Source organism: Anguilla rostrata, chromosome 6, assembly GCF_018555375.3.
Source record: "Anguilla rostrata isolate EN2019 chromosome 6, ASM1855537v3, whole genome shotgun sequence".
Lineage (NCBI taxonomy): Eukaryota > Metazoa > Chordata > Actinopteri > Anguilliformes > Anguillidae > Anguilla > Anguilla rostrata.
Window position 1 is genome coordinate 3,024,645 of NC_057938.1, and position 12,709 is coordinate 3,037,353.

At 41.8% G+C, this 12,709-nt stretch overlaps 2 protein-coding genes across 25 annotated transcripts in view; both read right to left on the reverse strand.

The window, feature by feature from the left end:
- Positions 1–539: 539 nt before the first annotated feature.
- LOC135258222 (ras-related protein Rap-2b-like) lies at positions 540–2,807 on the reverse strand. Its single transcript, XM_064341558.1, has one exon. The coding sequence runs from the start codon at positions 2,011–2,013 to the stop codon at positions 1,465–1,467; it is 549 nt and encodes a 182-aa protein (XP_064197628.1). The 5' UTR covers positions 2,014–2,807; the 3' UTR covers positions 540–1,464.
- A 2,750-nt stretch (positions 2,808–5,557) lies between these two features.
- The window catches only part of LOC135258220 (muscleblind-like protein 1), a 55,666-nt gene continuing 48,514 nt past the window's right edge, over positions 5,558–12,709 (reverse strand). For 12 of the 24 annotated variants that reach the window (XM_064341552.1, XM_064341549.1, XM_064341546.1 and 9 more), the window contains 4 exons: positions 12,167–12,258; positions 11,580–11,624; positions 10,608–10,680; positions 5,558–10,275 (listed from right to left, as the gene is read on the reverse strand). In XM_064341552.1, the coding sequence (XP_064197622.1) occupies positions 10,624–10,680; positions 11,580–11,624; positions 12,167–12,258 (194 nt within the window). In that variant the 3' untranslated portion in view covers positions 5,558–10,275; positions 10,608–10,623. Of the gene's footprint in view, positions 10,276–10,607; positions 10,681–11,579; positions 11,625–12,166; positions 12,259–12,709 lie in introns of those variants that run through there. The other 12 variants (XM_064341553.1, XM_064341548.1, XM_064341543.1 and 9 more) reach the window with 6 other exon arrangements.

A 12,709-nucleotide genomic window follows, 5' to 3' on the forward strand; every position in this document is an offset into this window, starting at 1 on the left:
TCTGAAGGAATGGCCTGGAATACCCATCGTCCTCCTTCAGCGCACATAGCATAGCATCCACAACACGGACAACGGACCCCATACCAAGACAAAACACAAAATCTGCTTTTTTTTTTTCTCTCTTTTTTTATATTTATAAAAAAAATGCAATTTGTATTAAAAGTCCTTTTAAACCAGAGAGACAAGACAGCTGTTTAAAAAGCTGGTCCGGAAATCAAAATTACAATCAGGTTAGAATTTCTATGATACAACACATTTAGTTAAAACAGAACTAAAAAAAAACAAAAGGTTTAAAATAAAAATCCCAGCTGGTCGAGCAAGAAAACTGGTTTGGTATACTGGTAAGTCCAGGGCAGTACAGAACCCGGGAATTTCAACTGAATAAAGACCAAACTTTAACTTTGACCAGGCACACAGCTTACATTGCAATGGCCAAACTGAAAGGTAGATATTTCAACAATGAAGGAAAAAAAAAATCCAAAAACATTACCCCCTGCTCCCGCCCCAAAGTGAGTCAGTTCACTGTACTGTGATTGTCATTTAATGTGATTAATACGGATACTCTCTCGGGTTGGCACTAAAGTTTAAAAGGTCACTGAGGGAAGGCACTTGACATGGGGAGGGGGTGGGGTGTTGGGGTTGTCGAAGCCCCAGGTCTTCATAGGAAAGCAAGGTCCTCGCTGGAGGGGGATGGTGGCGCTGGTAGCGGAAGTTATAACTTCAGCGGTACAAACTCAAACGACAACAAAATTATTACGATCCAAAAGTGTCATGGATTGACTCGTGTCCTAAACGAATGCCATAGGTAGAAATATATATTTCCTTAAATGCTTTAATCGCGTTTCCTCTCCGCGTTCACGTCGACCTCCGCAGTTGGGCTAGTTTCGGGGTTGAGAGTGCACGACGAGCCTGAAGTTCACGGTCCGCCCCTCCGGACTTCCTGACGGCAGTTGGGGGGGGGGGGGGTAGGCCCACAGTTTAAGTGCCGCAACAAAAAAACTCCAACCACGCCGAATTCCCGAGGAGCAATCCATATCCGGGGTTTTCCAAAGGAAGGCTCCATCACAACAGCGCTCCGTACTCTCTCAAGTAGACGCCCCGTATCCAACACGAGCGGATAATCCGCGCCTCATTTCCACAACAAAAAGGACTAAAACGTGTTTACGCTTTAAATTAAATATCCCCAAATAGGCACCTCACATAAAATAGTAAAATATTCGCCATAAAGTTGTATATATGTAAACTCCCCAGGACATTCAAGTATTCTGCTATGTAAACACTTATTTTTTTATAGAATTGTCTTTTTTGTAATAGGAGTGTGCAAGACAGCAGGACACTTTCAAATACTGATGACAGTCAACCTTTTTACACTACAAAGTTTTGTTGGTTTTCAAGCAAACTTTTCGTTTCCGATCCTGACGCGTTTGTCACCCACCCGTAGCCTACAGAAAATAAAACCTGTTTTCAAAGAATAGCACAGGAACAGCATTGGTCTTCCCCATTCGGCGCCGAAGCATAGTTCATTTGCCTAACAATTTCTGCAAACAGTTCGTCCACGGAGCTTTTATTTTTGGCTGAAGTTTCCATAAACGGACAGTTCCACTCTTCCGCCAGCGCTTTGCCTTCCACGGAGGAGACCTCTCTCTCGCCTTCCAAGTCCACCTTGTTCCCCACCAAAATCATGGGTACCCGCTCGTACCTTTTCACTCGGATGATTTGATCTCTCATTGGTTTTATGTCCTGGAAGCTCTGTTGGTTCACCAGACTATAGACTAATATAAAGCCCTGCCCGTTTTTGATATACAAATCCCTCATGGAAGCGAACTGCTCGGTCCCCGCCGTGTCCAAGATCTCCAGCACCGAGGGCGACGAATCCACCTCGATCTCTTTTCTGTAGAAATCTTCGATAGTGGGGTCATATTTTTCTATGAATGATCCGGTTACGAACTGTACGGTCAAAGCCGATTTCCCGACTCCGCCGGATCCCAGCACGACTACTTTGTATTCTCTCATGGCTTCGGAAAACAGTCACTGTTCCCCCTTGTCGTTTTCTGGATTGCGCTTCCCAGCCCCGTGGCCGCCCCGATGTTTTCAAATGCCAAGCCGCTCAGCCGCTCGGAACTCCGTTCTCGGGCCCCCCTTTCCGGGTTCAGCGGGGCGTGTTCGCAGGACCTGTGTTTTGGGCAAGAATTTGGGGGTTCTCCAGCGTGCCCAGGCATCAGAAATGTGACATGTTTCAGCCCTGCCGTTCCACACGCAGGGAGCCTGATCAATGCGCTCGCTCTCTCGCACGCGCTTCCTGCCCACAGATCCACGGCGCAAGCTGCGTCTTCACGTCACGGAGCGACGGCTCAGTTCCGTTTCTTAAAGGAGCAGTCACGAGCGCATCTGACAGTTGTAAAATCTCCTGTTATCGTGTTCTGGTTGTAGCAGGGTTTCATCGAAGTTCACGTTAAATACGAATAGCGTACATAGCAGATTTAAGGTGTGTTTGTCATTGTGGGCCAATCGCATTAGTACAAGAAAGTGTTCATGGTGGTATTCCTTCTCCAGTGAAACATATTTTAACTGAAGTATCCTAGTGTTGTTTAATGAGGCTTCACTGGGGACTACGTGGGAGTCGATCATCACGAATCGTGCTAGAGGAAATTCAACGAGCTCATTTGTGAACGTTCCTTGAGATTGACCTATTTGATTTATGACCATTTTTTATAAAAAAGAGTATTACTTCCGCCACAAAATAGTGAAATGACAAAACATGTCAAAACATAGTATTGACATTTATGCCAATTGATCACTGATACGTGGGAATAAACAGTCAACACTTACGGTCTATAACAGTGGTGTCCAATCTTATTAGAAAATGCCAGTACGTTGGTGCAGGCTTTTGTTTTAGTCCAGCACGAAGACACCTGATTCGACTTATGAAATCTTGGTTGAAGACCACGATTAGTTAATTAGCTGAATAAGGTGTCGTAGTGCTGGACTAAAACAAAAACCTGCACACACATGCCCTTTTTTGGATAAAATTGGACACCCCTGGTATGTAAACAAGCAAATGGAACTGGAAGTCTGACGAAAAAGGAAATCAGCCCCACAGTGGATAAAATAGTATACTGTATGTTCTCAGCTGGTTTTTTAAACAGAATGTCTGAGTGTAAAAAAATCAATGAAACTGAAGTGGATGCTGGGTGATAACAGACATGGTCAAGCAATCATTCATGACCATATGTGCAGACAAAGCAGTATCTGTGCAAATTTTGCTTTGACATCTTCCAGTACACACACACACACACACACACACACACACAAATTGAATTAGCAGCTGTTGATTGGTCAGTCAGGAGGGCAATCAAGGACAACTCTGGGTGTTTTATTGCAAAAGGAATGTCACACCTTCGTGAGCGAAGTCCAGCCCCTTCTGACCTGTCGCCTCCTGTGTGTGTTTTCACACGAAAGCACCCCTCCCCCCCCCCGCCCCCCCCCGACCCCCCGAGCCTCGCTTTAATGCCACAGGGAGGGGTTTTGCACCCCCGCGGTAGCATATGTCTAACCCCACTGCTGCAGGCTTTCACTGCTGTGGCCTTTATCAGTTAGCTGTGTGGGAATACTGATGATACACACACACACACACACTCACATACACATGCACACATGCACACATGCACACACACACACACACTCACATACACATGCACACATACACACACACACACTCACATATACATGCACATACACGCACGCACACAAAAACACACATACACACTCACACTTGCACACACACGCACACATACACGCACACACAAACGCACACACACACACATGCACACACATTCATGCACATACACATGCACTCATACACGCATACACACGTGGGTTTTTGTGTGTGTGTGTGTTTATACGGTTGTGTGCACGGTTATTTTTTTGTTTTGTTTCGTTTCGCTTTTTTACTGTATCTTAGCACTGCGGGGGGCTAGTGCTGCTCTTAGGCAGTTTTTTTTTTCTGTGCTCCTTTCCACAGTAAAATGGAGGCTTTCCGGTTGGCCGGTGGTTCCTTGCAGTTAGGAGCACACAACACCGCGAGCACACGAGGGCATTCACAAGCGCCCTGCATTACCAGGATTTAGAACGTAACTCACTGGCCCCAGGAGAAGGCAGAGGGGCCCTGGGCTCTGGCGGTTCAGCGGGCCATGAATCAACAGAGCATACAGCTTCCTGCTCTGCTCACGAGAGATCCTACAAAACTTCCTCTTCTTCTCAAAAGCCAATGGGGGGGGCAAAATTATGTTATCCAAGTTTTATCACACTTTTTATTAGCATTGTTCTACTTTTTTTTTTTTTTAACAAGCCAGTATCTGTGCTGTTTGTTCACATTAGCGTCATGGACGCTGTTTGTATCGGCAAAAGCAACAGCTGCAGGATAATTTACAGCCCACAAAAATATCCACTAGGATCGAATGCTTGTTTCCCCGTTAGCCACTAGAGGGAACTGTCGTACAGTACAAGAGTGTAAAAGTAAATGGCGATGGAAATAAGGCCACCTTATTAAAGAAATATTAACTACATGTGAATAATTCTTATAATCTTCTTCCCTTGAAGCTGTGGATAAATGAGCATATTAAAAATGGTAAGCTAGAAGACTCAAACATTGTCATATGTACTTAAGGCCTTGGAGCAGCATTTAAATAAGATCACATTTAAAAAAATGTCAGTAAGTAAAACTTCACAACCAGGACAAATTGTATCTGGGAGTTAGACATGTTATCACATTTGCAGAGGACAGTGAAGCAATCAAAGTGAAAAAAAAAACCGGAATGAGGAGTCCTTGTTGTTCAGCAGCCAATCTGATTATCACGATGGGCGATGGTATTAGTTCGATTTCTAACCTTCAGTAAATATTCAGCTATAATTGTAATTTTCTCTGGATAGGTTTGTCCAAAATTGAAATTAATAGTGCATGTGACTGGTCCACAGATAGTCCAATTTGTCATCTTCCTGTTGGTACGAAACTGCAAAAAAAAAAAAAAAAGGTTATTGGGTGAGCGATCCTTCTCTGGATCTTTTAACACACCCCCAAGAAAAAGTCGGAATCAAGAAAAAAAAAAAAACAAACGGCGAAACTCTGTCTTACCATAGTTGTCCACTAGATGGTAGTATATGACCAGTTGGATGATTCATACAGGGCGCAAAATTTGTTCCAAGTTTTATTGAGAGAAGTGAATATTGTTCTATAGTTTACTTGTGTTGTTGGAGGTGTAAAAAAAATTATAAAAGTACAAGTAATGGAAATACTATTGTTAACACCTGCCTCTCAATAGAAGTGTAGGGTAGAAGCCTGAACTGAGTATTTAATTGTCAAATAAATCTTCCATGGCAAAGACCAAACAGTCGCTTGAGATACATATTCATCCTATTCACAGTATATTCACCACCATGAATATTTTTCTCAGCTAACAATTTAATGACAAACATGAACCAAAATGAAATCTGTTGAGACTCACCTTCACATTCATATTTTACATGAATAAAGCAAATAATTACACAGCAGAGAAATAAATTAAACATTTTTTGAGCAGATCCGCTTTTATTTTGTTTTATTTGGTTTTTTTTATAACAGCAAGAATCAAATATAGCAGTAATCATAAAATTAGCACAAAACAAATTGCAGCTGAAGACAGAATACATTATTTTATAGCAACTACAAGCGAAAATGTAAGTCTCTGATTGCACAGAATTAAAACCCCTTGGCGTTGTGTACTTCCAGCAGATGAAAGGAGATAATTCGGGTTTTGTCTAGAAAACTTTTTCGGCCCGAGCAAACCACCGAAAAATTTTGCCGATTCTGTCGGGGGAGGGGAACGATGCTTTGGCATGTCGGATTTCGAGAAACACGTTAGGATACAAGTAATGTATTCTTCGCAGAAACTACGCACTGTTATTTTTTTTCTAATCTCATCTGCTGAAAGTACAGTAGCCAGATAACGGGCACATTGTTACTTTACTTCGGCACCTATAATGCACCTATATCTGTCTTTACTAGCCTATTAGTCTACGGGTAATGGAGCGTTCGGGATTTTCTGTTGTTTTTCGTTGTGGTCGTGGTTTTAAAGCGACACCAACACAGTTTAATCGGATCGGCTCTGACGCGTCACATGCAGGTGTTTGGCAAATCAGAGTCGATCGCATTGAGAGTGCCTTGAAACACGAAAAATAGACTTCATTTCCCCTAAGGGATGATAAAAAACCAATGTTTATTTTATTTTAAACCTATTTCTAAGCCCATTATACTGATATTATGATGTTTACCTTAAATATTTACTGTGGTATAACACGTGGTATTTCATTTAATGTGTTGTTTTTTGTTTTATAACATGCAAATAAATGTCTGTATGCAGGCTATGCAATAAATGATGGAGAGAAAAAAAACTTGTATGCTACGGCTGGGCCCATCAGAGTGTAGCACCGCAACAGCTGTGCTATAGCAGGGATGCATTCAAATGAAACAACATCACAAAGTGGGTGACGGAGCGCATAAAGGGAGGTCAAGTCAACGGCGTGAAACATTAAAAAAGCGTTCGACCAGTACCGGACTCAGTCTCCCACCAGCCAATTCGCGAAACGTTTGCGGCGTTCTGGCTACTCCAGGTAAGGGAACCCTGTTGGGTCAAAATTTACGAGTGCAGTTTCTAATATGCTGGAGGATTCCTGGCGAATAATAAGCCACTGTCACAAAAGCAAGAGGAACGTGTTCGCCTTTTCTGAAAGGAGCAGATCAACCCTGCGACGCGTCTGCAAGCAATTCTGTTTGAGCAGGACTTTTAATTTTAATTTATTTTTAAATTAACCTAGCAAAATTCCATATATAGACTTTTTTTTATTCAAAATAAGATCTCAATATTATACACTTTTAATCTCTCTTTTTCACTATATACAGAAGTGCAAAAAGTCAACCTTCGTCCCTTCGTCTGACTCGTTCGCAGCACAACCGGCGCTCGGTCGCCTCCGTTCAGCGTAGGTTTACTTTAAAAGCCCCAGAGTCGCCGATGACGCCGTTTTTAAATTTTCTTTTTAACAAGCCTGCATCCAGGGATTTCAGAAATATGTAAGCAATAGATTATTTCTTTAATGGATACAGTAGAAAATAACTTTTATACTCTGATAACTTTGATTTTTTTAACAGTGTTATCTATATTTTATCCCATAATAGTGACAAGTTTTTAAAAAAAGTTGAAATATTCAATTGTCAGCCAGACTTGTTGCTACAGCAACAATTAGACCTCTCTCTTTCCTAGTTGTAAGATATATCAATATAAATGAGCTTTTGTTCTAAGAATTTCAACAGACAGGAACAATGTGAGACAAACATACATTTCACTACAAATAAAACCCTTAATGAACAGTAACAAGAGGAATACTTAAACCCACACTAGAAATAAATCCAGAACTATGAATATGGGGGGGGGGGGTCTATATACTTTGTAATCTATAAATGTCATACGATCATATTAAGTAAAACACAGTAAGACTAAAAACCACTAGATATTACAACCAACCATGGCGATACATAAAATATTTTCAAATGAAATGAGAGAGACAGGTAAAACAGAAAAAAAAACAATAAATGCGATGACAAGGAAAATAAAAGACACATTTCTGAGTAAGACCTGTGATAAAACGTTCAGACATTTTGTCACCCACACTCACGTCATGATTGAAATGACATGGACTGAACCCATGTTGAAATCTAAGGCTTTAACAGTGGTACAGAACAAAATCTGTAAATGTACACCTCATCCCTGCACCACAAACACCCTAAGAAAAAAGTAAAATATGGCAATAGATAACAAAACATGAAATCCAAAATATAAGGAATATCTTTTTTTTAATGCGTGTCAAAACATGGCACGCAAAACGATTTGCCACTTTGATATTCACAATCGTATGCATACACTGTGCAATCACCGTATATTTGATTTTATTCTATATTTGTGCAATACATGCATAAAATAAAAAATATATATATGTATAAATGTAGGCTTGTGGCAATAACATATCACTAAATATGTGCTGTCTATTTTGACACAATTAAAAAGGCGAGTTACATTTTGGATTTTATATTTGAACCTATATGACTTCTTTTGTAGGGCAAGCATCAGAGTCAAACTGAGCTACCCATAGTGCATTTGGGGAAGTGCAGAGGGTTCTAGAACAGAATCTCTCCCACTTCCTTACACGAAACCCTCTGGAATTTGGCCATTCATCAGCAGACCAACCAACAACAGCTCCGCTATCCAACCCCAGCCTGTCAATCAAACAATCCTTACAAAAAAAGACAAAAAAAAAAACACCTTTGGCAGAACTTATAATTACAGAACACACATCTATTTTTAAAAAAGTATACTTTTTTTTTTTTTTTTTTTTCCTGTATTCATTTTGAAAAGGCCGTCTCAGGCCTTTTTTTACACATGTACTCCTTAAAAAATAACAACAATAAAACAATACTAATATAATCACCAAAATAAAATCACATATTAAATTTTTTTTTTAAAGAGATACACATCCCATCCTTTGCACCTTGCCCCTGACTCTGTTTTGGTTTATGGTTTTTATTTATTAATTTTTTTGGAAAGAGCGTCTTTTTTTATTTATTTATTTCTGTTTTTTAGCTTTTTAGAGTCCCACTGGCTGCAGCAGGACTGCAATGAAGTGGAGCTTCGAGCTCCAGGGAGTTTTTCAAGCACAACGTTTAGAGTCCGGGGACTTCTCCTTCGCACAGGACTGACAAAAGGGCAAAGCCACGCCCAGCACGCCAAAAAAAAAAAGAAAAAATGGGTGGGGGGTGTATGGGGGTGAGGGAAAACCGAAAGAACAGTGGGGGAAAAAAGGCGGGAAAAAAGGACGTGCTGCTTTTCTGACCTCAAACTGAAGAGAAAATTCTGTGTGACAACGTGACAGGGATCCCGCCAAAAAAAAATCACAGGCGCGGAAAGAGAAAAATGATAATAAAAATAATAATAATAATCATAATGGAACTAACACAAAATAGAGAGAGAGAGAGAGAGAGAAATGTACAAAAATGACAAAACAAAAAGTGAGAAACCTGTCGGTTGAGGGTAAACGAAATAACACTGCAGGAATAACACTCTCTGACTTATCACGATACATATCACGATATATTTCTCTTGGATGTATAGTCTATGGCACTTCGATGTGTGAAGCCAACAGCGTGGTCAGTAAAAACTCAGATGTGCTTTTTAAAAATCGTGTGTGTGTGTGTGTGTGTGACCAAAAAAGTTAAAAAAAAAAATTAAAAAAAGAACATTCATCTGTCTTTTTGCCTCTGTTTACAATCTAGCACACCAGATCTAGTTTAGAATACTGTGCCTGTGTGATGGTTTTTATCTAATATGGCTCTAGGTTTTTTTTTTGTTTTTTTTTTGTATTATTTTTTCTTTATTTTATTTTTTTTATACTTTGTCAGGTTTTTTTTTTATTTTTTTTAATCTAAACACAAGGTGCATCTGTGTTATTTTGTAAACCATTAAAACTCAACAAATTAAAACGAAAAAAAAGAAAAGAGAGAGAGAGAGAAGTAGCTCTCAGTCTAATGACGTACCAACACTGTGTACATGTAGGTGCAGCAACACCACAGCCAAGCCTGGCACGCTGCATACGGCACGGCAGAGGACTTTTAAGTACATTTTTCTTGTGTGTGTGTGTGTGTGCACATGTGTGTGCCTGTGTGTGTGTGTGAGTGTGTGTGCACGTGTGTACGTATGTGTGTGTGTGTGTGTGTGTGTGCACATGTGTGTGTGTGTGTGTGTGTGCCTGTGTGTGTGTGTGTGTGTGTGCGCACATGTGTGTGTGTGCACGTGTGTATGTGTGAGCACATGTGTGTGCATGTGTGTGTGTGTGTGTGCACGTGTGCCACCCACAGCTAACAGAAAGGCTGACCACCATGTAAACAACATGCTTTTTTTCAGCCATAGGGTTGGCCTGGAGACGACACGTGTATGGGTGGCTTGTACAGATCATGTAAAGGTGGCGTGTGTGGCCTACAAACTCCCTCCGCCTGCCATCCACCCCCCCCCCCCGATGTTTGCATGTGTTTGCATGTATGAGGTGGGATGGGACACCAGCTGACGAGGTGCGGGGAGTTGGGGGGGGGGGTTCGACTTGCTTTTTTCTTTTTTTACTTTATTCGTGTCCAATCCCACAATGTTCTCCACGTTCAATCCATCTTCCCCATCAGGCAACCATACATTGTCAAGTGATCTGTCAGAGAAAAGTACTATTATTAATAATAATAATAATAATAATAATAATAATTTATACCATATATTGGTATCAAGGTCCACGTGCACACAAATATGTTGTATAAGCAGGCCTATGTATGCTTTAAGTAAATCAAAAATATTCAGTAAGTATTCAGTTTAACAGAAAGTGATCAAGCACTAGGTTTTCCAACACAGAACCTATGGAGGATATTGCAGCAATAGGATTGGACGTTCCAAATTTGGAGGAGAAAGAGAATGTGGTCACAAACATGTTTCGAAAAGTTCAAGAGAGAAAAACTGAAAGGCGGACGGACGTCAGGAGAAACTTACTGTTCTGACAGAACTCCTACATCTGAGTCAGGTACTTATGACTATTCAGATGATCGGCAGATATTATTGGAATCTGAAATTTGAAAATAAACATAAATAAGATAATGAGATTATACAGTTTAGAAAGACATCTTCAAGTATTTTTATGTTATTTTTTGCAGGGTGGTGGGGGGGGGGGGGGTACTGATTGAAGGGAAAACAGTTGCGGCACTTCAGAAAGCATATCTGCAAACTGCTGAATTTCCGCGAATAGTAGATTTATACTGTATATGTAAACGTATACAGTAAATGAGAACTCAAAATGTACAGGAGAGGTTAAAGCCACAGTGCCAGTAAGCTTAATGGCGAATAACCCTAAAAATCTGACTGTGCGAGGAAGAGGAAGGATGAAGACTGGCAGAGCGCCATGCTCGCCCCGGTCCTCCTCGTTGACCCGCTCGCAAGCGCTTGGAGCCTCACAAGCTACGCAGACACGTACGTCTGGAACAAACTCGCAGCGATCGTGAGCAACGCACAGAAAATGGCCGCCTAAGGCCGCCATTTCCTCAGCTTGTGCGAAGTGTTTTTCAGGCGTGGTCATTTAAAAAAAAAATAAAAAAAAAAAAGTCAGCACGGTCACCTTGCAGAGTGGATTATACAAGCCTCCGGAAATTACCGCCTCATCTCTCTACTGAAGACACAGAACAAAACTGCCATCGACTGCCCGAAATCAGAGCAGGAACGAAGGCACGCTTGAGACTTCGCAGCTTGGTGAAAGGGTGTTTCGCACGACCCCCCTTTCAACCAAAAGCAGTGGACCAATGGATGGGGGGGGGGAGGGGACTGGGGGGTGTTAGGGCCCAAAGTAACGCTCGTAAGTCTCACTCACAGCGGACGAAGGAAAAGGGAAAGCCGTGCGGAGGAACTGGACAGGTTTAGCACATACATTATCGCTTTCAAACGGGAAAAAAAACACAGCTACCGCATACATACCAAGTGCATGTATTCGTGGGTAGCCAACTTTGATAAGGGAGAGTCCTCAAAATGAGAAAGGACAAAAAAATCAAGATTAATATAATGAATTGCACACAGCAGTTATGCCTTACAGTTTAAAGATTTGAACGGATTCTTAAAAACTGTTTTTAAGTCCATATTACCTATCCGGCAGTTTCACATGACCAGAAAAAGCAGAGCGCGAAATGTACTCTTTCTATGTCACTTCTAACAGTGGTAAGAAGACCATGTTAAATATTTAAAAAGTGAAGCACCTACGAATGACCAGATCACTGATTGGGGGTTTCCTGACTAGGGGGGTTGGTTCCATCCCTGCCCACATTACTGTATGTGAGGACAATGGACACCTGTCCTCAGGTAACCAATCGCTTCCCGCACCTGACTTTGATGTGCTGGTTTCCATGCTAACGCTGTCATACAATGATATCAGAGTAGGCCGACAAGAGGGAGTTCTCCTCCCACCCAACCCTACCCTGCCCCGCTTGGCCCCGCCCACCAGCAGTAAGAAAGCAGCACCGATTGGCCCAAAGGTTGCTACGAATAGTCAAAGCAGTGAAGGAGCAAACCTGATTGGCTGTGGCGGTTGCGAAGGGAACACTTGTGGCAGACGAGGTTGCTGCGGACACAGTGGCTGGCGTAGCACCGTGCATCATGGGAACTTTTTGGAGGGAAAATCATATAAGCAAACGTACAGAGGAGTGTAGCAATATGGGGTTCAAGGGCAAACATGAGGTAAAAGGGGTACTCGGGGGGGGGGGGGGGGGGTAGAGGTGGGGGGTGGGGGATGAGGGGGGCAAAGCTAGGGTTACACCAGGGCTAAGCCAAGTGACACATTATAGAGCTGAATATTACCAGCACACTGACAAGCATTCAGGTAGCTTAGTGGGGGGGGGTGACATTCCAAGAGGGGTAGCACATAGGAGAAGAGGAAACATCTTAGTCTTTAATCAATCAAGTTACTTATTAACACGCTAACGCTGTGCTTCTACACATTTGACATATTCAGCGGCTGATCATATGTCTGTACGTACTTTGGAAACACGTAAGGATTTCACAAGAGCACAGCCGTAACTGTGGTACTTCAAAAAAGGGACAAACCAAAAAACAAA